Below are 27,029 nucleotides of genomic sequence, written 5' to 3'. Positions count from 1 at the left end.
TAGAACATCCCTTCATGGCAAAGATCACCCGAGTAGACACCCAATGTGGGACTGTGACACGGAGCTTTCCATTTGATAGGCTTTTGTAGACTTATAGGACTAAAGGTAAAATTTCGGTGATCTTGCTTCCTTCATTAAAAACTCGAGCAAAATCACATACAGCTATGCATTGCCAACAGCAATGGTCACATGGGAGAAAAAGAATTACATTTGGGCAGCTTAGGTCTTTTACCCACCTGAAAAACACGCCAGCTTTATTAGCACTCAAGTTAACTGTCAGGTAGAGAAACAGAGCTATGCAGACCACAGAATCATAGGATATTTTTTCCCCCCATTTTTCCTTCTTAGATGAAGGATCTTTTCTCCTTTTCTTTTGTACGTATTTTATAAGTAAAAATAAAAAGTGTCAATTCGACCAAAGTCCCTGAAGTTTAAGTTTTACTGACTTGCACTTTTATCCCTGATTTTTTTTTAAATAACACAATTCCTGATGTTTTAACTGTAATAGTTAGATCCAGGTTCAGCTTTGATGAGATCTGCAAACAAGAGACTTGAACTAACATGAAAATGAAATTTCAGGGATCAAATGTTAAACGTCAGGGAGTGAAGAGCAATTCAGTGAAATTACAGGGGCTAGTGTAATTTACCCAAAGAAAAATAAAAACAACCCATCTACAAAAACACAACATGAGGAACCTCATTTTGTTGTTTTTCTTGTATCTACAAAAGTGGAGGCACTGAAATGACTATAACTTGACGTGCATTGCATAATTTGTGTGATAAACACATCAATGGGGAATGGGGAGAGAAGCTGGTTCCTCCTACAGTCCAATCCTTAAAAAATAAGATTCGAGGCACTGGACACTGAAACATGAGGCACATGTACATTAGACACAGGTTGCAAGAGGAGGTGACTCTTATCAAATTAGTTTTGTCCATCTTTGTTCATACAGACACATGCACATAATATCATTGATGTATGCATGGAAAGAAAAAAGAAAGAGACATTCAGAAAGTTGTAAAATTATACCAAAAAATAAATTGGTGAAAATTAAAGGAGACGCAAGTGCTGGTATCTGACAGAAGCAGCATTATAAATTGAAAAATATAAAGGAAGAATTCACTGTGGCCAGATAAGGCCCAAGGTGTAACAAACTTGTAAATGGAATCATTAAGTAAAATCACCTGCACAACATAATGGAATAAACCCCACATACACCCTGTTCACTAACACAGTTTATCAGCTGCCTAAGGCAATACAAAAACCAGCAGAAAGTAAAGACTTGCAATTATATAAAAAAAATTACCAGACTGTCGTTTCTTCAATGATTTCCGCTGCCGCTCAACAGCCTCCTTTGTTTCTAATAAATGCCTCTGGTAAAGGAAACAACAGCAACACTTTTAAATTCCACCCAAACTATTCAACTTAGATCCATAGAAAAAAAAAATGATCCAGGAACAAAAAGAGACAGCAGAATATCTTTGAAAAAAATTATGCCCACAAAATATGATTTATTGAAAAGCAAAGACTGTTAGACATTTTTTTGGGCAGAGCTCTTGGAAATTAAAAGCCGCAGGTACACTCCTTGGGTTATCGATGGGGATTTCAACATGATGCTTTTTCCCCATGAAAAAAGTGGAGGTGGAGCAGAGAGCAGTTGTATGAGAGAGTTTTTGGACTTCATTAATGTGAATGCCCTCATCGATCTTCCTCTCATGGAGGGTTTTACTTGGTCCAACAATAGAGAGCCACCCTCTTTCTGAAGGATTGATAGATTTCTTAACTCTGCAGATTGAGACACTCACTACTCCAAAGCCACTCAGGGACTCCTTCCTATGCTCATATTAGATCACTTCCCTATTCTTATTGATATGGGAGGTGTTAAATGGGGACCACCCCATTTCTGCTTTGAGAACATGTGCTTAAAGCACAATGGTTTCAAAGACCTCATTAAGAACTAGCGGTCCTCGCCTCAGTTTGAGGGGAATGCTAGCTTTATGTTAACCAAAACTAAAGGGGTTGAAAAAGAAGCTTAAGGTGTGGAATAAAAGCACCTTCGGAAAGCGAAAAATACTACCATTCTTAATGATATCAACGTTCTTGATGAGCAGATGGGTCAAGGGTTCAATACTCAACGAAGGGCAAGAAGGGTTTTGTTGAAGAAAGAATTGTCAAATATCATTAGCCTTGACGAGATCACCTAAGAGATCGCCAAGAGGCAGAAATCTAGAGCCTTATGGCTCAAAGAGGGTGATCGAAACACTAAATTTTCCACCGGACTGTGAATGCTCACTGCAGGCTAAACACCATTTCGAGCATTGAAATCAAAGAGAACACCTTAGTTGAGGAAGGGGAAATCAACAGAGACATTTGTGAGTTTTACAAAGCCTTATATTCTGAAATCGGAAATTGGAGACCTGTTGTGGATGAAATTAATTTTAAATCACTTAGCTCCAATACCACAAAGTGGCTAAGAGCCCTTACAAAGATGTTGAATCCTCCAAGCTATCAAAGATTGCAATAGTGACAAAGCACCTAACCCAGGTGGTTGAGGTCAGGGACAAGGGGATCCTTTCTCCCCCTTATTCATTGTGGTGATGGAAGCGCTAAGCCTCATGTTGGAAAAAGCCACTGACCTTAAGGCCTCAGGGTCTACATTAATGGAAGATCTTGGGAGGTCTCTCACCTTTTATTCGCAAATGACGCCATCATTTTCTATGAGGATGACCCTCTACACATTCTTAACTTGTGTTGCATTCTAGTAGCATTCGAGGCCGTTTCAGGCTTGAAAATCAATCTCGAAAAAAGTTAAAGTGGTGACAATTTTGGAGGATATCTCCTTGCGGGTCTCTTAGGGTGCAAATTAGGATCCTTACCTATCAACTTTGGGGTTACCTCTTGGAGCAAGATTTAAAGATAAAAGAGTCTAAGACCCAATCATTGAGAAATTTGAGCAAAGGCTGGTAGGCTGGAAAAGGAACTTTTTGACAAAAGGGAAACTCCCTCTTAATTAAAAGCACCTTGACAAATCTTATGGTTTACTTATGTCTCTGCTCCCACTTTCAAAGGAGGTTCCTTTGGGGGAACTTGGGAGCAGAATTCTAATTCCAGCTGGTCAAATAGGGCCTAGGTAAACAACCAATCAGTTCAGAAGGCTTGGTTCAAAGTCCCTTCACATCTTCAATAAAACCCTTCTTGGAAAATGGTTTTGGAGATTTATGATTGATAAGGATCACCTTTGGCAGAAATTGTTGCAATGAAATATAGGCTTGAGCACAATGGGTGGATCTCTCGGACTAGTACAGGATCATACAATGCAGGGGTATGGAAATACATTAGGAAAGGCTGGAATGAATTTTTCTCCTTTATTAGATTTCAAGTGGGGGATGAAGACAACATTTATTTTTTTTGGCATGATGTGTGGAATTATTAGGAGGCTCTCAGTTTCTCATTTCCAGCCATTTACAAAAATAGCTCGTGACAAAGATGCTTGTAATAGTCAGCACCATCAATCATTAATTTATGGTTTTTTTTTTTTTGGAATATCCCCTTTCACAGAAATGTAAAAGATTGGGAACTTCACCAACTCACTAATTTCTACAGTAATTTTTACAAGACCCAGCCTCAAAGCACTCATGACCTTCTTGTATGATCCTTGGACAAGGGGGTCTTCACTATCAAATCCTTTTACAGGAAACTAATTATCCAGGAGCCACCCAACACCCACTCCCCTTGGTCTCAATTATGGAAGATAGCTGCCCCAAATAAGGTTGTGCTTTTACCTCGGAAGTGGGAAGTAGGTCATGGTAAGATCTTGACCATGGCCAACATGTAGCGAAGGGGATTCTCCATTGACAATAGATGCGCCCTTTGCATGGTTGAGGCTGAATTAGTCGACCATATCCTTTGCCATTGCCCCTGGACTAGAAATCTTTGGAATGTGGTATTGACTCTTATTGGTCAAAGGTGGGTTACCGCTACATTTGTTGGAGGGGAGTCCTGGGCCTGGAGAGGGATTTAGGCAATGAATGAAAAGAGGAGGGCTTTGTCTCTCACTCCTCCAGCAATTTTCTAGTGTGTATGGAAAGAAAGGAACATAGGAGTTTTCAAAAATTCAATCTCAATGCTCCAATTCAGTAAAGAGCAGTGGTTTACTGCGGTTACTAGTTGGCATAGTGGACTTGTAGTAAATGAGCTTAATGTATTTTTTTATTTTTGTGACACCCTACAGGGTGGTTGATTTCTTGTACTTAGGTTAGGGATCCCCTTGATGCCCTTTTAATTTATACTTCGGTTAGGGATCCCCTTGATGCCCTTTTAATTTATACTTTTTTTTACTGATAAAAAAAACCGTAAATAGAACCTAAGTTCAGAAAAGATGGTTTATTGAATATCCATCTTTGAGAGTGCGGATAGTGGAGTGATTCGTAGTATTTGGGAGGGTAGGTTTAAGGAGTGGGAGGTTCTTCCTTCTAGGGAGTAGTTGGGGGAATCCTTATCTTGTGGAATGCTTGTTCAATTGTTAGAATTCAAAGTTTTGTGGGGTTATTCTCTTTGTCGGTCTTGTTGGAAGTAAAAGGAAGGGATCCCTGGTGTTTCTCATCGGTCTATGATCCTTCTATACATGTTCTTAGACCTCGTTTTTGGGACGAGTTATTTGCTACGTATGGTTTTCGCAATCCTAGGAGGGTTTTAAGGGGAGATTTTAATATGGTGAAATTTCCTAGGGAAAAGAAAGAGGTGGGGAGGATTATGAAGAATTTTGATAAGTTTATTAGGGACTGTGGGTTGAGGGAACACCCTTTCATTTTCCTAGTCAATTTCAATTTGAAGAGGGGAGAGAGGTAGCTAGTTGTTTAGATAGGTTCTTGTTTTCTAGAGAGAGGGAGAATGAATTTCCTAACTTCTCAAGGGGGCTTGTTTAGGCTAGTTTTGATTCATTTCCCAATTTTACTAAAGTCAAGCAAGATGGATGGCATCTCTAATTAGATTTAAAAATATGTGGCTTGATTGTCGATCCTTTTAATCTTTGGTTAGGAATATTTGAATTGAGTTGAGAAAGGTTGGAAAACCTTAGGTTTATTAAAAAGTTAAAACACCTAATAGAAGAGTTGAATACTTGGAATATTGAAGATTTTTGGGATTTTGGGATGAAGGAAAAAAAACACTTTAGGTGAGCTTAATTTGTAGGATAGGAAAGAAGGGTAGCGGGTTCTTCTGGAATGTGATAAGGTTAAAAGGGTAAAGTTGATTAATTAATTAGAGGGGATTTTTAGGGATTGAGGAACTGGAGGCAAAATACAAAGTTTAAATGTGTTAGGGAAGGTGACTTTAATTCAAATTTTTTTTGTAGTGGTGATTGGTAAGAGGAGAAATATGACTTTGGAATTAGAATTGAGGGGAGGAGAGGTTACTACTAATTCTTCTTTGATTATTGACGAGATTATAGTTTTTTTTTTTTTTTTTCTAATTTGTTCACTGAAGAAGATGTTTGTAGGCCCATGTATGAAGGGTGGAGTGGAGTTCTATTTGTAATGATCAGATGAGGAGTTTGAAACGAATTTTTGAGGAAAAATGAGGTTAAGGCAGTTGTGTTTAAGATGGAGAGGGATAAGGCTCCGAGTTCGGATGGGTTTAGTATCACTTTCTTTCAAGATTGTTGGGATGTGGTTGGAGGGGAATTAATGAAGAGCTTTTTTTAATGGGATTTTAGGCAAAAGCAAACTCAACCTTCGTCATTTTGGTGCCTAATAAGAATAGGTCAATTAAAGTTGCATATTTTCAACCTATTAGTTTAGTCACTAGGGTGTGTAAGATCATTGCAAAGGTTTTAGCTGATGGTTTGAATTTTGTGATAGGAGAAACTATTTCTGACGCTCAAAGCACTTTTGTTGGGGAATAAGCAGATTATAAATGCTATTTTAATAGCAAATGAGGTCGTAAAGGATGTTTGTAGACAAAGAGATATGGGGATGGTTTTTAAGGTAGACTTTTAAATGGCTTATGATCGAGTAAGTTGGAAATTTCATGATTTTTTTTTTTTTTTTTTGAGGAAGGGATTGGTCAAAGATGGCGGTCTTGGATAAGGGATGTTGATCTAATGCGTTTTTCTTTGTCATTATTAATGGAAAGCCTAAATATTGGTTCAAGGCTTCAAGGGTTAGGATGGAGATCCTCTTTCTCCTTTTTCTTGTAGTAGATGTTTTGAGTTGATTGACTTGCACGGTGTTAAAACGAGGATTTGCGAGAGGGATCAAGGTAAGAAGTGAGAGGGTTTTGGTTTCTCATCTTTAGTTTGTAGATTTTATTTTCATTTTGGAATATAATTGGGAGTCTCTTTTAAATGAACTCACTCTTTTGCAATTGTTTGAGAGGATCTCTGGTTTAAAAATAAATTTGGAGAAGAGTGGGTTAGCTTATATTAATTTGGATATATCTAAATATTTAGAATTGTCCTCTTTAGTGTTGTATTCCTCATTGGCCCATAATTTATTTAGGTGCGCCTTTAGGTGGTAATCCTAGAATGGTTGGGTTTTGGGATCATGTGGTGGAGAAGGTATCTTTGAGGTTGGTTAAGTGGAATGGTTCTTTATTTTCACTAGGTGGGTATATTACCCTCCATTTAGGCTTGCCTTGCTAGTATTCCTCTTTATTTTTTGTCTATCTTTAGAATTCCTTGAGGGCACCCAGTAATATTGAGAAAATCATTAGAAACTTTCTTTGGTTCAGGGTGGGGGAGAAAAAAAATTTGGTTAGTTGGGAGCAAGGTCTTAAATTTTGATTTCGACTCAAATTTTGAAGCTCCAAAAGTACGAAAATTTTGACGAAAATTTTGATTTCGATTTGAAAAAATAACGGAAATTAGTAGTGAAACATGGAATTCTTTGTGAAACTTTAGAAATGGTTAACAAACATAATAATATAAGTTTTAGGACTAATATATTACAAATTAAATACATCTATGTTTTATATGGGGTGGAAAAGTTGTAAAATAGTATGTGCATTAAACATATTTGTAAAATAATATACATTAAACATATTCAGTTAATACAAATGAAATTCATAAATCATTTTAATATTATTTATTATACAAATAATGATAATTTAGACATGAATGGTTAAATAAAGTGTTACCGTAAGTTTATTTTTTCATATAATTTCAAAAGAACTTGTAATAATCTTTTGTTTCAATAGAATAAATTAAGATAGAAATTTCAATTCACTCCTAAATTTCTCATTTGAATTTTGACGAAATTTAAGCGTATGGTTAAAATTTCGACAAGTTTCGCTAAAATTTCGAGATTTCGATAAATTTTAGATGATTCGTTGAGATTTCGACAAAAATTATGCAATACGGAAATCGATTGCCATTTCGATTTCGAGGGTGGCGGAAATCGGAAATTTCGACAATTTTGTGGAAGCTTAAGACCATGGTTGGGAGGTTGTTTGCGGATCTAAAAAGGAGGGGGTTTGGGTCTTGGTAAGTTGGCATCTAAGATCATTGCTTTAATGGATAAAAATGGTTTTTCTGTTTTCTCTTAAAGGAGTCTTCACTTTGGCATAATGTTATAATAAGGGCCTGATTGATATCGTTGATGTTTTTTACTTTTTGTTTTTGTTTCTTCAATTGTCATGCCCCATAAAATTTTTACTGCAAAGTAAAATAATTATAATAAATTTTATTTTTATTATAGTAATTTTTTAAATGTGTATTATTTGTAATTTAATTATTTTAATCATATTTTTATAATATTTTGATTTAAAGATACGACAACACAACAAAAACAACAAGAAGCCTTAAGTCCCACTAGGTGGGGTTGGCTACATAAATCCTTCCCCGCCAATTCACCCAATCCAGACCATTTTCCTATATTAGATTAAGGGTTATTAAATCATTCTTTACTACTTCATTCCAAGTTATTTTAGGTGTACCCCTACCCCTTTTCATGCCAGAAACCATAACTAACTCGCTCCTCCTCACAGGTGCTCTATTGGGCCAATGTTGCAAATGCACAAACCATCGAAGTCCCCCCCCCCCCCCCACCATCTTGTTTTCCACTAGTGGTATGCCTAAATTATTGCATATTTGTTCATTTTTTACTTTATCTTCTAATGTTAAACCACTCATCCGCTTTAACATACACATCACAACAACTTTCATTTTTTGTACATGTTGTTTCTTAGTTATCATTATGAACCATAACGCATAGCTGACCTTATAGCTGTCTTATAAAACTTTTGTTTTAATTTTAAGGGTATTATAAGATCACACAACACACCTGACGCACTCCTCCATTTTACCCAACTTTTCTTAATTCTATGTACTACATCTTCTTCAATTTCCCCTTCACCTTGCATAATCAATCCAAGATATTTAAATCTATCAAAGCTATAAATCTCTTGATTACCCAATTTAATCTTCTCTTTATTGCTACTCCTTACCTTACTGAAATTACATTTCATATATTAAGTATTATTCCTACTTATCCTAAACCCTTTAGGCTCTAATGTGGCTCTCAAAAGTTCTAGTTTAAACTCCACTCCGCTCCTACTATCATCAATTAACATGATATCATCTGCAAAAAACATACACCAAGGGATCTCATTCTAGATATTCCTAGTAAATTCATCAATTACTAAAGTAAAAAGATAAGGACTCAAAGTAGAACCTTGATGTACACCTATTATGATTGGAAACTCTATAGAATCTCCTCCTACATTCATAACGCTAGTCACTACTCTATCATACCTAAAGATGAAACTAGGAATTTGTTTAATGCATAGAGTTAAAGCAGGTTGGGTAAAATGGAGAAGTGCTTCAAGTGTGCTCTGTGATTGTAGAATACCCTTAAAACTAAAAGGGAAGTTTTATAAGACAGCTATACGACCAGCTATGCTATATGGAATGAAATGTTGGGTGACGAAGAAACATAATATCCAAAAAGTAAAAGTTGTCTAAATGAAAATGCTTAGATGGATGAGTGGAATAACATTGACGGATAAATTAAGGAATGAACATATTCGTGGTAAGTTAGGTGTAGCTCCTATAGAAGATAAGATAAGGGAGGGACAACCCAGATGATATGGACACTTGCAACGTAGGCCACATAGTGCACCGGTGAGGAAGAGTGACTTAGTTACTGTGAGGGGGCAGTAGAAGGCGTAGGGGTAAACCTAAAATAACTTGGAAGGAGATAGTGAGTAAGGATTTAATATCCTTGAATCTATCAAAAGAAATGGTCCATGATTGTATAAATTGGCGGAAAATGATTCATATAGCCGACCCCACCTAGTGGGACTAAGGCTTGGTTTTGTTGTTGTTGTTGTATTAGTTTTATAAATGTTAACTAAATAGGTTGCTGGTTTCTAGTTTTTTGTTTCTGTTTCTGATTTTTGGTTTTCGTTTCTCTAATTTTTGACAGTGATATCAAACGACCACTAAATTTGGCTTGCAAGATAATAGGTGGGATGGTAACTTAGGGTTGAGATGTTCTTGTGAGAGTCCTTGGAAGGGTATTTCATAGTTATATCCTCCTTCTATTCCTCATACAAATTTTCTTGTGGGAAATAGGTACCTCAGTTGGTTTTGGGAAGACATTTTGGGAAGTAGGGGGGGTGGTGTCGCCTTCCGTATCTTTTTCCCATTGTATAGATTGGCCTCTTTGTACAATGATCCTATTTCTTCATTCCTTATTTCAAACAGGCTTGAATCTCTTGGGATTTCCATTTTTCGAAGGACTCTTAATGATAGGGAGTTGTTGGAGCTTGCCTCCTTATTAAGTTTTTTGGGAGATAGGCTTCTTTCCCAAAGGAGGGACTACCATTCATGGATTCTTGATTCTTCTCAAGATTATTCTTCTTGTAAGTATTCTTGTCTCTTCCGCCACATAGTTCTATTTGGAAGGCTATAGTCCCACTAAAGATTAAGGCTTTTATTTGGTTGGTTGCTCTTAATAGAGTTAACACTAACAATTTGTTGCAGAGTAGGAGGCCTTTAAATGCTTTATCTCTAGATGTAGTTCTCTTTGTTTTGAAAGTTTAGAATCTGCTTCTCACCTATTTCTTCATGCTCTTTTTCATGGAGTAGGGTGCATATGTAGTTGATGGAGGATTTTTTGGCTATATCATTTTCGGGTTTTGGGAGGGTGTAAAGATGGTTTGGCATTGTGGAGGTATGCTATTTTTGAAGTTCTATGGGGGATTTGGTGGGAGCTGAGTGCTCATATTTTTATGGGAAAGAGGATGCCTTCAATTATGCTTTGGGATAGGATTTAGTATCTGGGCCTCCTTGTCTGCTTTTTTGTTTTTGCTGCAGGATGCTTCTAAGGGGTTTCTTTTTCTGATTTACAGCATGATTGGCTGGCTAGCTGTTTTGATTTCTTTTGATTTTCTTTTTTTGTTCTTGTACTTTTAAGGAGGATTTCTTGTGCACCTCGCTGTACTTCTTGTTCTCCATGATAAAATCTCTTCTTTTTCAATAAAAAAAATTAACAATTCATACCTATAGGGGAATCCAAACCCTCGGGCGGGAGTTACAAATGACAAAATGATAAAACAAAAAAAGCAAGTTAAAAAGCATTTATGAAGAAAACAAAGGGCCCGCTTAGTTTTAGAAAATATTTTTTATTTCCATTTTTTTTTTCCAAAAAAAAAAAATAGTTTATTTTTCTGTTTAGCAACATTTGTATAAAAAAAAATTGGAAACCAATACATTTTTTTGGCACTATTTACTATGGAAAATAGTTTTATATTCCATTTCTAAGTTCTCAAATAATTACAAAAATGTCACCTCGTTTTCCAATTTTCTAACATTGTAGAGAAAAGTTGGAAAAATTATTTTTATTGTTTTCTAGATTCTAATTTCTTATATTATTTTTTCGAAAACTAGAAAACAAGTTTTGTTTTGAAAATTATTTAGAAATCTAGAAATAAAAAAAATGCAGAATGTTTATCGTCTACCTTTTTAATACAAATATTGAGAAATTGGAAAATAAGCCGACATTTTCATAATTCTTTGAAACACCAAAAATGGAATATGAAAATTGTCTTCCACAACTAAATGAACTCAAAATTATTCTTTTGCAAAGAGGGACTTTAAAGCACTCAAGTTCACAGCATCTCACCTAACTCCAGAATTCACAACGAAGTTATTGGACAGAATTTCGATTATCATTTTTTTAATTGTTAAGGTTGGGGTTGGGTTCAGCTCAACCTGAGCTAACTCATATCTGTTTCATCTTTCTGGATCGGCTTTTTCTAAATTCTCAGGGTTGGGTATTTCATATCAAACTTATGCCATAATAAACATAATCAATATTAAACAAACTTTTATTATCTCATGCTAATTTAATTCCTGGCATTATAAGATTGCTGTGCAATGAAACTTCATGTGCATTCATGCCTATGCTACAGCAAGGACTATAAATTCCATGTAAAATATTAAAATTTCATCGTTAATAGTCACACTTCAACTAATCCACATCCAGCTAGGAGAGAATTAAAGCGAGCTAGGATAAGGTTTCCTCTATTAAAGAGAAACAATGACAAAAGAACAAAAAAAACAAACCATAATAGTGCAACAAGTACTCAAGAACAGCTCTTCAGTCTCTCTGTAAATCCAGCAATGAAAATCGTCTAAAGAAGCCCTAGGCATAGCACTAAAGAGATGCAAAAGACACCACCCCACACCCTATCTGATCAAGAGGGGTACCAGAACCCTTAATAATTCTTGCATTGCACCCAAATCAAATGCAACAAATCACTGCAAACATAGCACCTTTCCACAAAGCTTTCCTCCCCATCGCTTTGCTAAAGCCCTTGAATGAAAGACAACAAAAGCCCTCCAGCAAATAGAGCAAACCTATTGCTTCCTAAAAACACCAAACAAGTAGTTCCAAATTTCCCACAAAAAGCGGGAATGCAGAAATAATCTCCCCATTCTGGTGACAAAATACACACACATAAAGAGATAAAGCTTTATTTAGTCGTCTGCTTTGTAAATCCATTAGCATTGATTCTCTACAAGACTGCAGACCAGGTAAAAAGTCCAAGACTCCAAATTTTGGACGGAATTTCCAAATAGAGGAATTAAGATTGAAAATAGAATAATTATGAATCAAATAAGTAAACAATGACAACCCATCTCCTACAATCACTGCATACAAACTGATGAAAGGAATCAAGAGAATTCAACAGCAAAATTAGACCACCAGCCTCCCTCTTTGTTTAGGCTTCTAGCAAAATGAAAGTTCTAATAGTTCAAATTTCCGGACTCAACAATAGGAGAATCATGAAGAATAGATAACGACAATGACCATAAAAGCTCAAAAGGAGCATCCGCAACACAAAGATCCTCCCAAAATTGAAATCTCTCACCATTACCAATTTTATGCTTCACATGTGGGTAAAAGGGGTGCGAAACTTGACAAATAAACTTGCAATGGCTTGCATGACTAACATTAGCACCATCACTGGAGTCTCATCTATTTAGTTCAAGCCCATATTTGCTGCAAATTACCTTATCCCAAAGGGAATTTGGATCTACAGAAAACTCCCATACATTGGAATATTATGTAGTTGAAATCTCAACTCATTCAAGTTCTCATTTAGTTTTCTCATGCATCAAAATTTTCAGGGGCAACACATGCATTTTGACTAATAAATCAATTAGTACAAAATTTAAAAGTAAAACATGTGAATATATTTTGTCATGAATAGGCGTTCAAAGACAAATTCACCAGCAAGAACATACCAGATGAGCATTGAGATCTTTAAATGCTTGCCCATCCTCCCATGTCTCAGATATGACAGTTCCAGCCCTGAAATAAAAAAAAAAGGAACATGACTATTAGATTGACAAGCCAAAAACATTGCATAGCAATGGACGTATTTGAAATCTCGTTTATAAATCCAATTTAATTGTCACTTACAGTGTTTATGACGAAGGGCACACTTCTTTGAATAGAATAATTATGTTAATTACATAGACAACACAACACCTCTCATAGGATTGTTCATCAGTAAAACCAAAAAACCTCTTTATGGACAAAATATCCCAGCATACATGCACAAACATGTATGCCAGCAGCATTCAGCCCGAATGAATATACAACTTCAAATCCACGTGCATGAGACCCAGCACATACATGAACGTGTTTGTTCTTCACTGAACTTCTCATTTTGAGTCTTTTGACCAATTCAGTTAGAGGCCACTAGTCTGATTTTTGTAATGCATTTCTTCTGTCTGCATCCAACTTTCTTCATCTCCTAGACCTTTCCACTTCACTAAAAAACTCATGATGTTGTTGCCTTGATGGTGCAAATTCAAGGATCTCTTCAAACTCTCTTCTATTGGGTTGCGTGGTGTCACGGTCCCACATCAGATGTGTGGAGGGAGATATTGGGCTTATAAGGATGGTTTGGACTCTAACTATGTGAGGCGCCTTTTATAGGACAACCCATGAAGCCAGTGGGCCAAAGCGAACAATATCTCACCAAAGTTGGGCCTAAGACTATTACATTTAGTATCAAAGCCACCCTAAGGGTACTATCATGTGGGTGGATCCTACAAAAAAGTTTAAGCCACTCTGACGAGGGCGTCAGAGATCGGACGGGGGAGCATGTCACGGTCCCACATTGGATGTGTACTAGGCAGACCTTGGGCTTATAAGGATGGCTTGGCCTCCAACTATGTGAGGCGCTTTTTATAGGACAAGCCTGTGAAGCTAGTGGGCCAAAGCAGACGATACCTCGTCAAAGTTGGGCCCAAGACCATTACACATGGTCAGTAATGGTACTCTTGTTCATTGACTGCAGGTTGGATTTTGCTTGTAAAAAACCCTTCCAGCTCTGGTCAATATGGGGCTTGGCCTTTATATTCGCAAAGTAGTTTTCTACCTTGACCTAATAGCTGCTTTTTGTTTTGGATGGAGCTTAACAAGCACCAAGTCTCCCACATTGAAGTGCAACAATTTTCTCCCTTGATCTATCCCACATCAAATGTGTACTTGGGAGATCTTGGGCTTATAAGGATGGATTGGGTTCCAACTATGCGAAGCGCCTTTTATAGGACAAACATGTGAGGCCAGTGCACCAAAGCGGACAATACCTCACTGGAGTTAGGTCCAAGACTGTTAGATCTGGTCAGTAGTGGCACTCTTGTTAATAGACTACAGGTTGGATTTTACTTGTAAAAAGGCTTCCTAGCTTTGGTCAAAATAGGGATTGGTCCTTTATATTTGCAAAGTAGTCTGCTATTTTGACCTCATGGCTGCTTATAGTTTTGGATGGAGCTTAACAAGCACCAAGTCTCCCATGTTGAAGTGCAATAACCTTCTCCCTTGATCTGCCCATTTCTTCTCCAACAGCCCGAAGGGCATCATCAAGAATTCATAAGCCCAATACCATGTCATGCAAGCAGTTTTCAGCTCATCACCAATTATACTTGATGGTAGCTTGAATGCAAGTCAAGTTTGGTAAAGTACTTGACATGACTTAACACTTCAAAACAAATCAGTATTCAATGAAATGAGATATTTGTAGCGCATAGTAACTTTATTGAGCATGTGGTAATCCACACATAACCGCATCTTCCCATCATGTTTCTTTTGAAACAACGCCGGTGTTTTAAAGGTTCTTTAAAGGGTTGTACCCCGCCATCAATAACTCGTCAATAGACATGCCAATCCAATATGAGTAGGATCGTCAACTGAGCTAGGCTAGCCCGAAGCCCAATATATTAACTTGAAATTGGGTTGGGCTTAACATGAGTCTGGGTTGGGCTGTGGGCTGTGGTGAGTTTAGCCCGTCCAGCCCAGCCCCAACTTGTGTTACTGTTTGTCTAGGCCCTTTGCCAGCATACATATATAAGTTAACCTAATTCCTTCTTGAGTATTGACAACTCTTCCACTACAATTCTGCAACCCAGCCACCCCCAGAAAATTTAGGGTTGCTATGCCACAACCTACATGTGCATGCATCCTTTAGTCCTCATTCAGCAATCTCCTCAGACTCCACTCCAAGTCCAGGCCTCCAATTGCCAGTTTGCTCCTTATTTATCAACTATTGCCTTCTTCTATTTTTATTGCCGATTGCTTCTCTCTCCCACAATTGTATTTATTTTCACATTTTTATTAATCATTCTCTAGCCATATGGAGCTTTATGCACTCTCCCACTCACTTTTATCTAGACATTTATTAATTTCCTAAGCTGAGCATGGGCTTACTTTTAGCACAACCCGGCCCGGCCTATTGACAGTCCTATGCATGACCCTTTAGCAGGGGCTTCACACTTGGTAACAACTCAATCTCATGTTCCACACCTCATTGTAGATGCAAGTTGTCTAGTAGCTTATCTAGAATCACAAGTCGGCACTCCTATAACACATTTTGGAAGGCAGTAGGCATTAGTTCTTGCCCTACGTCTTCATTGACCACCAATGAGGCAAGACATGTTGGTTCACTCCTGTTCAATCCCTTCTTTTACATAGCAGAGAGGAACTTCTCGCTGTCTCCTTTCTTCTCCACAATTTGAACCATGCAAGGGTAATTATCCATTAGACAAAAGGATCTAGTGAACAACATTGGAACTGCCTTAGTCTCCCATAAGAATACCATCCCAAGCATCACTTGGAAATCATCCACTAACAGTGTAGTGCGCATATTCCTCCCATGAATCAAGCTTTAGAAATGCCCACTTGGCTACTCCTAGTGTAGGTTGGGGCAGCGGAGATCACCTCTCTCATGCATCTTGAGTCTTTATCTAGCTTCAATTTGAGTCTCTACTCTTCACCTTATGAGACAAAGGTGTGAGTAACCCTTTTATCCACCATAGTCTAAGTGCTTTTTCATCCATAGATCAACAACATTAACCTCTAAGCTTGCACAACCTTGAGTTCTTTCATTTGCCTCTCCAACGCATTGAGTAACCCATTACACCCATTCTCAAGGTTTCCTCCCTGTACTCATCATGTCCTTATGACCCCAACATGTCCGAGATATCCAACATAAAAATAGAGAATTGCTTTACATGTTCTCTTACTATCCCGATGTGTTTAAGATCCTGTAATTTGCACCAAGCTTTATACTCAATATTCTCATAAAAGAATTGGGTCTTGAGCTCTCTCCTATAGTCTCCTCAAGTATCAATTGTACACCGACCATTCTAGATTTCATTTTACTTGTACACTAGCACAATTTGGCAACTCCACTCAAGTACATTGTAATAAAAAATGCTACTGCAACCTCTTAGCCCTAACCGCATGAAAGTATAGTTGCATCTCAAGCAAAAAGTTCTACAACTCCTTAGGATCATGGGCACCATGAAATGCTCAAGGTTCTACTACCCTCACCCTACCATATCCTACCCACGTAGAACCAGCATTTTTGAAAACTTGAATCAAAAAGTTTACCTTGGCGGTATGCTCTCCCATTTTTCATGTTGGAAGTTACCATCATACCACAGTTATCTTTCAACAAGTTCCTCAATGGAACCTTCTTGTCTTCTAGATCCTTCCAATACATCAACACAACTAGGGCCATCTCTATGGCCACCTGGTTTACGGTCTTGACATGCAACTCTAGTGAATCAAGTCTATCCATATTAGTGCATGACATGGTTCTCTTACCAATGCTCCCCATCAAACCATAATCTGAATGCAATTAAATCCTAAAGCAATAAACTGGAGCTTTAAAACCTATTGACACTTGCCATGTGAAAGCACCAACTATAGCACACAAGCTTAGCTAATCAGCCAAAAGTAAACCTACAAATTCGACACATAAACATATCAACAAGGCTTGAATACAAAGTCTGCAGTAAGCAGTAAGCAGTAAGCAATAAGCAAGCAAGTAAATATGAGTCTTGTGGTAAAGTAAGCAATGCAATTTGTCTTATTACACCTCCACAGGCAATGTGCTTTTAGCAAGGGTTGCCAGTAGGCTAAACGCGTTGCAATAGCTCATGAGTTATGTAATGATCAATAAATACTCACCCTCGTCTAAAGATCTTTCTATCCAATTCCTAGTCTAGCACAAGGTAACATCAACATGCGCGAGGAGTCATACTCCTCTTTTTCCCTAGGGCGAAACACAACTTAAAGAACAAACATTATACTACTATTTAAATGATGATTACTACCCAATGAGTAGAAGACAAGCAGTCATAGGCGAATTGAACAAGCTTGGACCGTGACATGCAACAAGAGGACCACAAACCATGAAAATCTAGGAATTCTATACAGCATTCAACACCATAACATCAGAAGACTCAAAACACCACAATAAATGATGCGTATCTCCACACATCCATGTCTATATCCAAGCCCTCAAAAAAAATTTCTACTCTTTCCCTTCAATATCAGGAAAAAGAGACCCTTTATAATGTGCAGTCAGCAATCCTTCAAATCCTATGCTTTGCAAAGCAATCCATGCACCACCAACCTATAACAATTAGCCTTCACCAAAGACATCCCAAGTGAAGAATAAAACCCAACAATGAAGTGGCTTGTCCATCTTGAACACGAGCAATTCTCAAATACTCCTTAGATGGATGCTGAACACTTGCCAAACATGTCCATAATTTTTGAAAGAAAACATATCCATAGATTTTTTGATAGAAAACATATCCATATTTTTTTTTAATTTGAGATGCTCACGTTTAGGTTAACACTACATATAACAAAGTTGATATTTTTTTTATAAGGTAATCTCATAGTCAACTACATGCGTCTTTCCTTGTTTCTTCCTTGCTTTACAAGTTCTTGATGCCTTTTTTTGATAAACTACAACTTCTTCACATCTTGCTTTATCTCATGAATCATGTTGGATTAGTTAGAAATTGGATGTGTTATTTTAATTTACCAAGCCATATATGCAGCCATAGAATTCGAATGTGTGAGGCTGCACACAAGGAAAGACAGAGAGATTTATTTTCTGATAGCAAAAGAAGAAATTTCTTTAATAGGTTAAGAACATATTAAAAAGGAGAATAAGATGTCTCCATAGAGAAAATATGGAACAAACCAGATAGACACCAAAGAAAAAACAAACCCACAGCACACACAATCAAGCCTAGTTGAATATCCAAGAAGCTCACTCGATTATAGTAGCCATAAGTCATAACCAAAACAACAAGGCAACAACAGGTAATGAATTTTCTCCCAGACCAGCAAAAAATTCAACTTCTACCCCGAAAAGATGAGTGCATTACATTCCAACCATAACCCCCACAGCACTGCAAAATAAGCACATTTCTAAAGTGCAATCCTGTCTTTTCTCCTTCCAAAACCCACAAATGAAACTGCTAAAAATCCTCCACTATCTTTGGGCAAACCCAACTCTCTCCCAGTACAACAAATAACTTATTCCACACTCTCTAGGCAAAATCACAATGCATAAAAAGATACATGCCGTTTCTGAACTATTATGACAAAGCACACAAACATCAAGAGAAAGTGCTTTCATCAGTCTCCCAGTCAACAAGTAGTTATTGGTATTGATTCAATTAAGCACGACAACCTGATAAAATACTTAACTTTTTGGGAGACTTTGTCCTTCTAAATAGCGTTATAAATAGGTAAAGAAGAATTAGAGCGGATCAAGAATTCACAAAAAGCTTTACATGAATACACTCCCAAAGGATACAAGAACCAAGGAGTATCCACTCTCAAATAAATACAACAATCATTCAACAAGATCAACAAAAGAGGCGAAACCGTCCAACTCCCTAGAATAAGAAACCTCAGAAAATGAAAATCCCAAGAAGGCAAAAGACCACATGAATCAACAATAGGAGACAAAACAATGCTATTTTGCCCTGAGCTCAAAGGGAAAGATGAGGAAAAGAGGTGGACAAAACAATACTCCTCAACCTAAGGTCTATCCAGATATGACAAGGTCCCCTTCCCACAACATATGTAGTATGAGAAGAGAAGAGGGAATAAATCTAAGAGATGCATCTCCACAAACTCTCTGAAGAACATCTAGAACTCAATTTTATTTTATTTTTTTTATAAACAAAGAAATTTATTAGAAGAGATAAGAATGTACAACAAAAGAAAAAAGTGGAGAAGAAAGGAAAACTGGGAGCATAAGAAATACTCCCTTCACAACAATAACAAAAATTACATCAGGAGATCATCATAATCTGAAAACTAAGTCAATGAAGCAGAGCCTACCAGTCCCGCTGCAGGTCTCCCAAAGAAAATCTAGATCCCAAATTGGTGTCCCACCTTCTCCAAAAAACATTTGAGAGAAAAATTTATTGTTGTACCCCTCACATTTTAGTATTTTCTATGTCACACACTTCTAGTCTTCTAGGAATTTCCCATGCCCATGCTTCATTTTGATAAAGAGTATCATAGTAATAAACAAAAAGAACTGCAAGCAGTCACAAGACAAGAAAAAGGATAAGACATCAAGAAAAAAGTCATTCAGCATAGACAAAAGAGGCTCTGAACAAAATCCACAAAAAGAGCACCAGTGGACCAGAATTGCAGTTCAAACCCACCCCTGCACCCAGGACCCATGAAAAGTTAAGGCTTGGAACCATCTTCCTTCTAGTGTTTCTATAGAATTTTCCTCCCCATCAAAAATCTGAAGCTCCTCTCTCCCGACTAACATCACAAAGAGCTTTATCTATTTTTATGCATCCAGCACCCCTCTAGACATTTAATTCCTATTCAATCTTTTCTACTGCCACCCATATGACGCAAAGGGAAGTATTAACCAAACCCCAGCACACTTTCACCTGCTTGCAACGCAAAAGAATATGATTGACTTTCACTTCCTACTCTTTATGCATATAACATTCAGTAGCAGCACAAATTCCCATTTTCATCAAATTATCTACAGTAAGACTTATGCCCAATGCAGCCTCCACACAGAAAGGCAACTTAGTTGGGACCATGTACCTCCAAAACGGTTTTCCAAGGAAAGATTTCAGCTCCTTCCTCCTCATTTCCTCTCAGCAACCTGTAATAGTACAATTTGACCATGAATCCCCCTGTTCTTTGAATGGATCCATTGGACCCTATCTTCCTCTTCCCTTCATTCCACAGAATTTAAGAAATTCATGAAATCAAAACAGTCTTCCAGTTCAAATTCTATGGAAATCCTTCAGAAGTTCAAATCCAATCTAATCTGATTCCCTCTCCACCACCTTCAGCCCCCCCAACAAATAAAATAAAATAAATAAATAAGCAGCCATAAACAAGCCCAAGCCCATCCTTATCTGCAGTCAACCAAAGTAAACAAGGAAATTGATCTTCGAGGCATCTATTCCCACACCAAAAATTGTTCCAAAAGGAAATCTACCTTCACTAAGTTCAAAAGCTAATACATTGAAATGCCCATCGAATAAACTTTCATAAACACAGTCTATGAAGTTCACCGGCTTCATTAGCTTTTAATGAACATGGCACTCCTTGTCTTTCATCTAAGAACCTCCAAAGCCACTTCCCAAGGAGTGCCATGTTCATTAAAAGAACACGCTTCATGTCCATGTCCAAGTTCATTAAAAATCATTTCCCAAGTCCATGCTTATATCTACAAACATGATGGGAGTAGCAGCCTTTTTTAGATAGGAAAAGAAAATTAATAACAGAGGAAGAAGTACAAAAGATCAAGAACAAGCTATTGAACAATTAGGAATACAATAGAGTTATCCTCCAATCCATTTGCAAATCAGTCGAAGAAACACCCAAAAGATCTCAAAGCTAAAGCACAAAGGGAAGCAAGAAAAACCACTCTATCCCACGAGTAGGTAGGTGTACAGATCTTTAGAAATCCTAGCATCCGGTGTACAGATCTTTAGAAATCCTAGCATCCATTTCCTTGCACCCAAAAAAAATAGTAAACAAACCACTGCCACAGCAAGCCATCCCCTCACCCCCCCCCCCCCCCCTCCCCCCGGGGAAAAAAACCAATGATAATAAGCTCCTTCTTGATTGTGTTGAAATCCTAAACTTCACCCCTTAAAAAGTACCTACATCAATCAGATGCAATCACACACCCACCTCACAAAAAATGGTAAAAAGCTTACACCATAGCTGTATAGCCACTAGACAATGAAGAAAAAAGTGAAGATGATGGACTGCTTGGAGAAGTTTTCTAAATGTTCTGGACTGAAAGCTAATCCCACTAAGTCCAACATGTACTCCACAGGCATCAATGGGTATGAGCTTGAAAGTATTAAAAACCTTACAGGATTCTCACAAGGTTCTTTTCCTTTTCGGTATTTGGGAATTCCCTTGGCATCCACTAGGTTGAATTCTACTCATTTCTCACCTTTGATTACTAAAATTGATAATCTCATTGGATCATGGCCTGGACAAACTCTTTCCTATGCAGGGAAGCTGGAATTGATTAATGCAGTGGTGCAGCGTGTTGAATGTTTTTGGCTTTCCATTTTCCCCATTCCATTTGCTGTTTTGAATCATGTGGTTAAAATTTGTAGAGTCTTCTTGTGGGGAGGCAGAAAGAAACCCCTTGTTGCCTGGAGGGAGGTGTGCCTCCCTAAGAATGAAGGAGGTTTGGGAGTGTTTGATTTCAAAATCTGGAACAGGGCACTTGTAACAAAAACCTTGTGGAATATTCATATGAAGAAGGACTCCTTATAGTCTAAATGGGTTAACCAAGTCTACCTAAGGGGAGGCAGTGTTTGGGAGGCTTCAACTAAACAATGAAGACTCTCCCTAGTTTAAGAAAATAGTGGAAATTAAAAATCTGTTGCTTCAGCAGTGCAGGAACAGGGAGAATGCTGAAACTCAGCTTAGACAGTGGACTGTGGGGAGGTTGCCTGATTTTGGCAACTTGTCCTACGGACTTGTTGTTTCTTTCAGTTGTCCGGTCCTCTTGATTGGCTTGGTGGCCCCTGGGCATGCCCAGGTTTGGTTGTATTTTGAATTTCCTTTCTGTTGTTCTTTTGATTGGTTTGATGTAACCTTTGATTGAAACTTTGTTGTTTCTTGCTTGGGAGCCTTGGCCTCCCCTTCCTGGGTATGCCCAGTGTATTCTGTACATATCCTTTTTGATCAATATAAATTTACATTTACAGATCCAAAAAAAAAAGTATTCGCTTTTCCTGTTAGAAGCAAACCACATCCCATAGATCTTAGTTACAAGATTCTTCTAACTGTATGACAATTCTATGTCAGAACCTTGATTTTGCACATATTTGCACAGAACATTGACAAAACCTCACTTCAACCAGGACAAAAAATATCACTCCCATCACAATAGAACCTGGTTCCAATCATAAACCTCAAAATACTTTTAATAGGTTATATGTCCAAACGGTTATTAATTCGGATTAATTGGAAAGAAGTTACTCTGTAAATTTGTAACTTCTTAGGTACTGTTACAACATATACACATCAATTATGCACTTCATTAGTTTATAGGCTGGAATCAGGCATCTCTTTGAAAATATTATATGCTAGATTGTTTTTGCATTTATAAATATTTTTGCCAATATTATGTATGATTTATAAAGACACTTCCTAGTCACTTCTGACGTTCAAATCTTTTATGCCTCTCTGTTTCATGTAATTATGACATAAATATCTTGGATGATCAGTTTACCTAAACTAAGCAATCAGGTATATATGCATGACACGACACAGCACAAAATGTTTGGTGGTATATCATCAAATTTACGGCTTGAAGCCATTTTCTAAGGACACAATTGACGAGAAGAACCACATACTAGCTTTCAATATTACAACAACAACAACCAAGCCTCAAGTCCCACTAGCTTTCAACAATGTCAGATGAAAATTATCAAAGACAACTAAAGATAACAAACAACAGATTTCTATATTAAGTCACATAGCTGTCAGCAACCTTAATGATATTGTGCACTCCGAAAGAAAAGGAAGTAATTTTTTCCTAGACGTCCTGTTAAGCATTATAAATTACTCAGTTTCCCTCCTTTCTTTCTTTTATATTATCTTTCCCACATCATTTGAGCACAAATTATGGTCTAAAGGATTCATCTAAGCATATAAAAGATAAAGTAAACCAAGTTGCACCTGATTACACCAACATTGCCAAGCCTCAAAGAATCTTGGCGCACTTTCATCCTTGCTTCTAGTCTCTCAGCTTTGGAAACAGATATAAGTAAATCAGAGGTTATCTTCATTCTCTGCATCCAAACAATAAACCTATGTAAATAATTGTTCAAAAAATTCAGCAAGCACAGTGAGCACACACTTGGGATTAGCTAAAAAATATTTTAGCATGCTAAAAGGATGCAAAAGACCCATTTTCTAGATAATGAAGTGACAATTTGGGGTGACAGGTAAGATTACTACCCCCACTCCCCCCAGTAGGTTGCAGGTGACCAAGCTTCTAAGGGCAGCCCCTGGCCAAGCAACAGACTTTTAATGTACTAGTCTTTTCCATTTGCTGATCAGTAACTATATTATACTTCTTTAAGGATGCCAACCCGTCAAAGGACTCTAACACAGAAGCAACTAATTGATCCATCCTTCAGCTATACTCTATGTAGGTAATAGTAAAACAACTTGATCACAGCTGGTCCTGAGCGAACACCATGTCTTTTCTGCTGTTTAAGACATTAAGTTTTTCCTAGAAAAAATAAATAAATGACATAACAACATTCGCATGAGTGTGCATGCACTTGCACATATAAGGAGAATCTTAACATTTAGCTACCAGCATGGGAGCAAACTCAGAACATCTAAATGTATACTTCAAAAAATTCATCACCTTAAAACACACAGGAAGTATCCATGATTACACGCGCATGTGCACCAAGTGCACACACACAGAATTAGTATAACCTTTCTACTTTAATAGGGACAAGAGTAAATGAGAAACCTAGCACCAAATTTAAGATCAACTAGCCACACTTTAATCCCAGGTACTACATATCAGGCTCTGTAAAGTCCTCACACTCTGCTCTATGGAGGGCTATAGTTCCATTAATTCAAAGGAAATTATGTCTTTTCTTTTCTCAATGTCTTAACCATGTCCATTTTGGCCTTCACTCACCCCCTTTGGAGCCTTAACTCAGGTACTCCCTTGTACAAACACATCAGACCGTGTTGCACATGCCTAAACCTTGTTTAATGTCATTCCCAATTTCGTACTTCTTCTCCTTAGTTATAGATTAATTGCAGATTCTTTCATGAATGTACAATTAAAAAACATCTCTATCCAACAATTTTATGTTTTCTTTTGTTACCATTTTTTCATCTTACATCTTTACTGTATTTGCACTCATCTTTTTAAATATGCTTCTTTTCCTGAATTACCCAACATTTTGCCCTATAGAAACAACACTTTTATCTTATAATCATCTTGTGAAAATATTACTTTAATGTAAAGAGATCACAATCATACAATATATCAAACGCACTTCTCCATTTCATACTTTCTGCTGCATTTCTGTGGGTTACATCCACCTCAATCTCCACCTCATATGAATAAGTAACCTATATAACAAAAATGTTCACTTTTGGGCTTCTTTTGGCCATCAATTCTTCATGAGACCACAATTCCCCTTCTAATCGTGCTGTAATTGCATTTTATATGAACTTCACACCAAAAAATATTCAGATTAAGCAGTATCTCTTTCCAGAAAAGAATTCCCCGCTCACTTTTTTTCCCTTTTTTTTTAACAGGTTACTCTTTTATCAACTGAAACAACATAATCTGCAAACAACATAAACCACAAGACATCAATCTGAACATTTCCAGCAAGATATTAAAACAAAGTCAAATCTGAGAAACCAATAAGGAAGCGCGTTTAGAAAAGTTAAACATAAGAGTTCGAAAAAGTCTAGCGAAATCAAAGAGCCCAATTTATGCGGTACACAAATATACTTTAACTTGACCTAATAGTGAAATTTATTATTTAGAAGAACTCAAAGCATTAGAAAAGGCACCTTTGGCTTCATTTGCAGTTCGCAATCTTTAAGTTCCTTCAATTCCTGCAGCCATCAAAATGAATATAGGTGAAAAAAATATGCATTGTGGAACAAGAGAAGTCCTTGTGAATGAAATCATAAGAAGCAGGACATTCGCAACCTTCTCTAACTGGCGATAAAGGTTCTGATAATCAGAGGCCTCTTGGCGAGATTTACGGAGGTCCTCCTCCAACTCCACAACTTTGGCACGCAAAGATGCCACCTCTGCCTGAATTTCATTGAGAGAAGAAAATAAAGCTTTGAGAAACCAAAAGCTGTGATGACTCTAGTTAAAAGCACCCAGTGGCCAATAGAGTACTCAGATTCTGCCATTTTTATCTGTTTTTTCCCCTACAGAGGATTATGTATGTACAGGGCTCCAACAAAAAAAACTTAAAACTAACAATTTTAATGGCAATTTTCTCCCTTGCTCATAATCTATACAACAAAATTACGTTTCCATCAGAAGTAAACAGGAGTTAAAGATCACCAAGAAACCACACCTCTAATGAAGAATGATCATCATTCCCAAACAGTTCTTTGGGCCTACTATCCTGCGAAAATGAGAGAATAAAGCAGTCAGCCATTTACTCAAACAAGAAAAGGCAAAGACATACACATACCCTTCACCAAACAGACATTGAAATTTCAACTCAAAACTAAAATACTAAAATGTTGTTGCAAACAGCATCCATCCTCTTCAAGTTCTATCACATTTTTAAAATAGAAATGGATTTGAACAAAACATGCCAAGTTGTGACAAATATTCCAGGCAAACAAGCCACCATTTATTTTTTTAAATAAGGCCAATAGGAACAGCTATACTCTGCTTTATCATAACACACTAGCTATCAAATTATTGCAGAAAATTGCAGATTGTTTGCAGCGAGAGGTCCTTCCCTACAGAATTCAGAAGCCACTTTTAAATTTGTCTGGTTAGTTGGTTGGTTTGGCAGGGTGGGGGTTGGGGTGGCAGTGAGGGTGAGGGTGGAGTGGGGTTCAAAAGCTAAAATATTGTCAGACAAAATGAAAAGCACTTCGAAATAGTTCTTTTCAAATGAACAATGTTTTAATGTTAAAGGGGTCAAAAACAGCCCTTTAGACCCAAATCTTTCACCAATTTGCGAGATATTCCCCCACTATGGAAATGCTTACGATTGCCTAGCGATGGACGAGAAATTTATTCTAAATGCACAATCAAGAAACATTGAACAATTTGGAACCATCAACAGAAGCAAAAGGAAGCAGCCAAATCAAATAAGTCAAGGGCATGGTTGCAAGAAGCTACTAACACTGCAAAGGTTAGCAATGAAATTAAATTTGAGACACAAGTTGGACAGGAAAAAATCTTAATGTAAGGAAAGAGCCAATCCTTAATGCCATTAGGCTTTGGAATGAAAAGACCTGTTACCTACGAGCAGACCGAATAACATCTCAGGACTAAAGCTGACAATTGAGTTGCCTATTTTTAATATTATTGAGAACCATTGACATGCAAGAGCCGTTATTTTTAGCAAAATAAAATAACGAGTGGCTTTTGAACTACAGGTGCCATACACCAACATCTTAGAAGGTGACTCAAATCAAGTTTTTTTCGTCCTCAAAAGATTCAGAATGGGAGAATCCAGGCTCTTCATGTTAAGAACCAATTTTCTCATAGAACTCGAAACAAGGTTGTCACTAGGAAACAATTTAACTAAAAAAAATAAATACATAAACATCTATTTGCTCTTGGGAGACTTCTCAATTCAACATCAATCATGGACTTATAAGAGAGAACATAATTCAAATCAGCAACCAAATTTTGAAACTTGACCCTATTCAAGATTCTTCCTCCCCAAAAAAATAGGAAATAAATCAAGCATGCCAACACTAACCAACCAATAGAAAACCTAACTGCACAGCGACATTGAACACAAGCCATTACAAAGCCAGGATTTTGTCCTATTTTTTCCTCCTTTTCTACATTCATGCCTTAAGACCTCTCATAAAAAAAATAAAAACTAAAATCGAGCACTAAAAAACATGTTATGACTAACAACATGTTTAGCACCACCTTAACCACATCGATGAGATAATGGCAATGGTATTTAATC

The 27,029-nt window shown here is 37.2% G+C and overlaps 1 protein-coding gene across 3 annotated transcripts in view; it reads right to left on the bottom strand.

Moving 5' to 3' along the window:
• LOC131149647 (serine/threonine-protein kinase TOUSLED) overlaps positions 1–27,029 on the bottom strand; it is a 47,463-nt gene that overhangs the window by 12,069 nt on the left and 8,365 nt on the right. For 2 of the 3 annotated variants that reach the window (XM_058100285.1, XM_058100287.1), the window contains 6 exons: positions 25,437–25,487; positions 25,055–25,162; positions 24,913–24,957; positions 23,032–23,144; positions 12,753–12,819; positions 1,308–1,374 (listed from right to left, as the gene is read on the bottom strand). In XM_058100285.1, coding sequence (XP_057956268.1) covers positions 1,308–1,374; positions 12,753–12,819; positions 23,032–23,144; positions 24,913–24,957; positions 25,055–25,162; positions 25,437–25,487 — 451 coding nt within the window. The remainder of the gene's footprint in view (positions 1–1,307; positions 1,375–12,752; positions 12,820–23,031; positions 23,145–24,912; positions 24,958–25,054; positions 25,163–25,436; positions 25,488–27,029) is intronic. The other variant, XM_058100286.1, reaches the window with a different exon arrangement.

Source organism: Malania oleifera, chromosome 2, assembly GCF_029873635.1.
Source record: "Malania oleifera isolate guangnan ecotype guangnan chromosome 2, ASM2987363v1, whole genome shotgun sequence".
In the NCBI taxonomy this organism is placed as follows: Eukaryota; Viridiplantae; Streptophyta; class Magnoliopsida; order Santalales; family Ximeniaceae; genus Malania; species Malania oleifera.
This window is presented reverse-complemented; position numbering and strand designations above follow the sequence as displayed.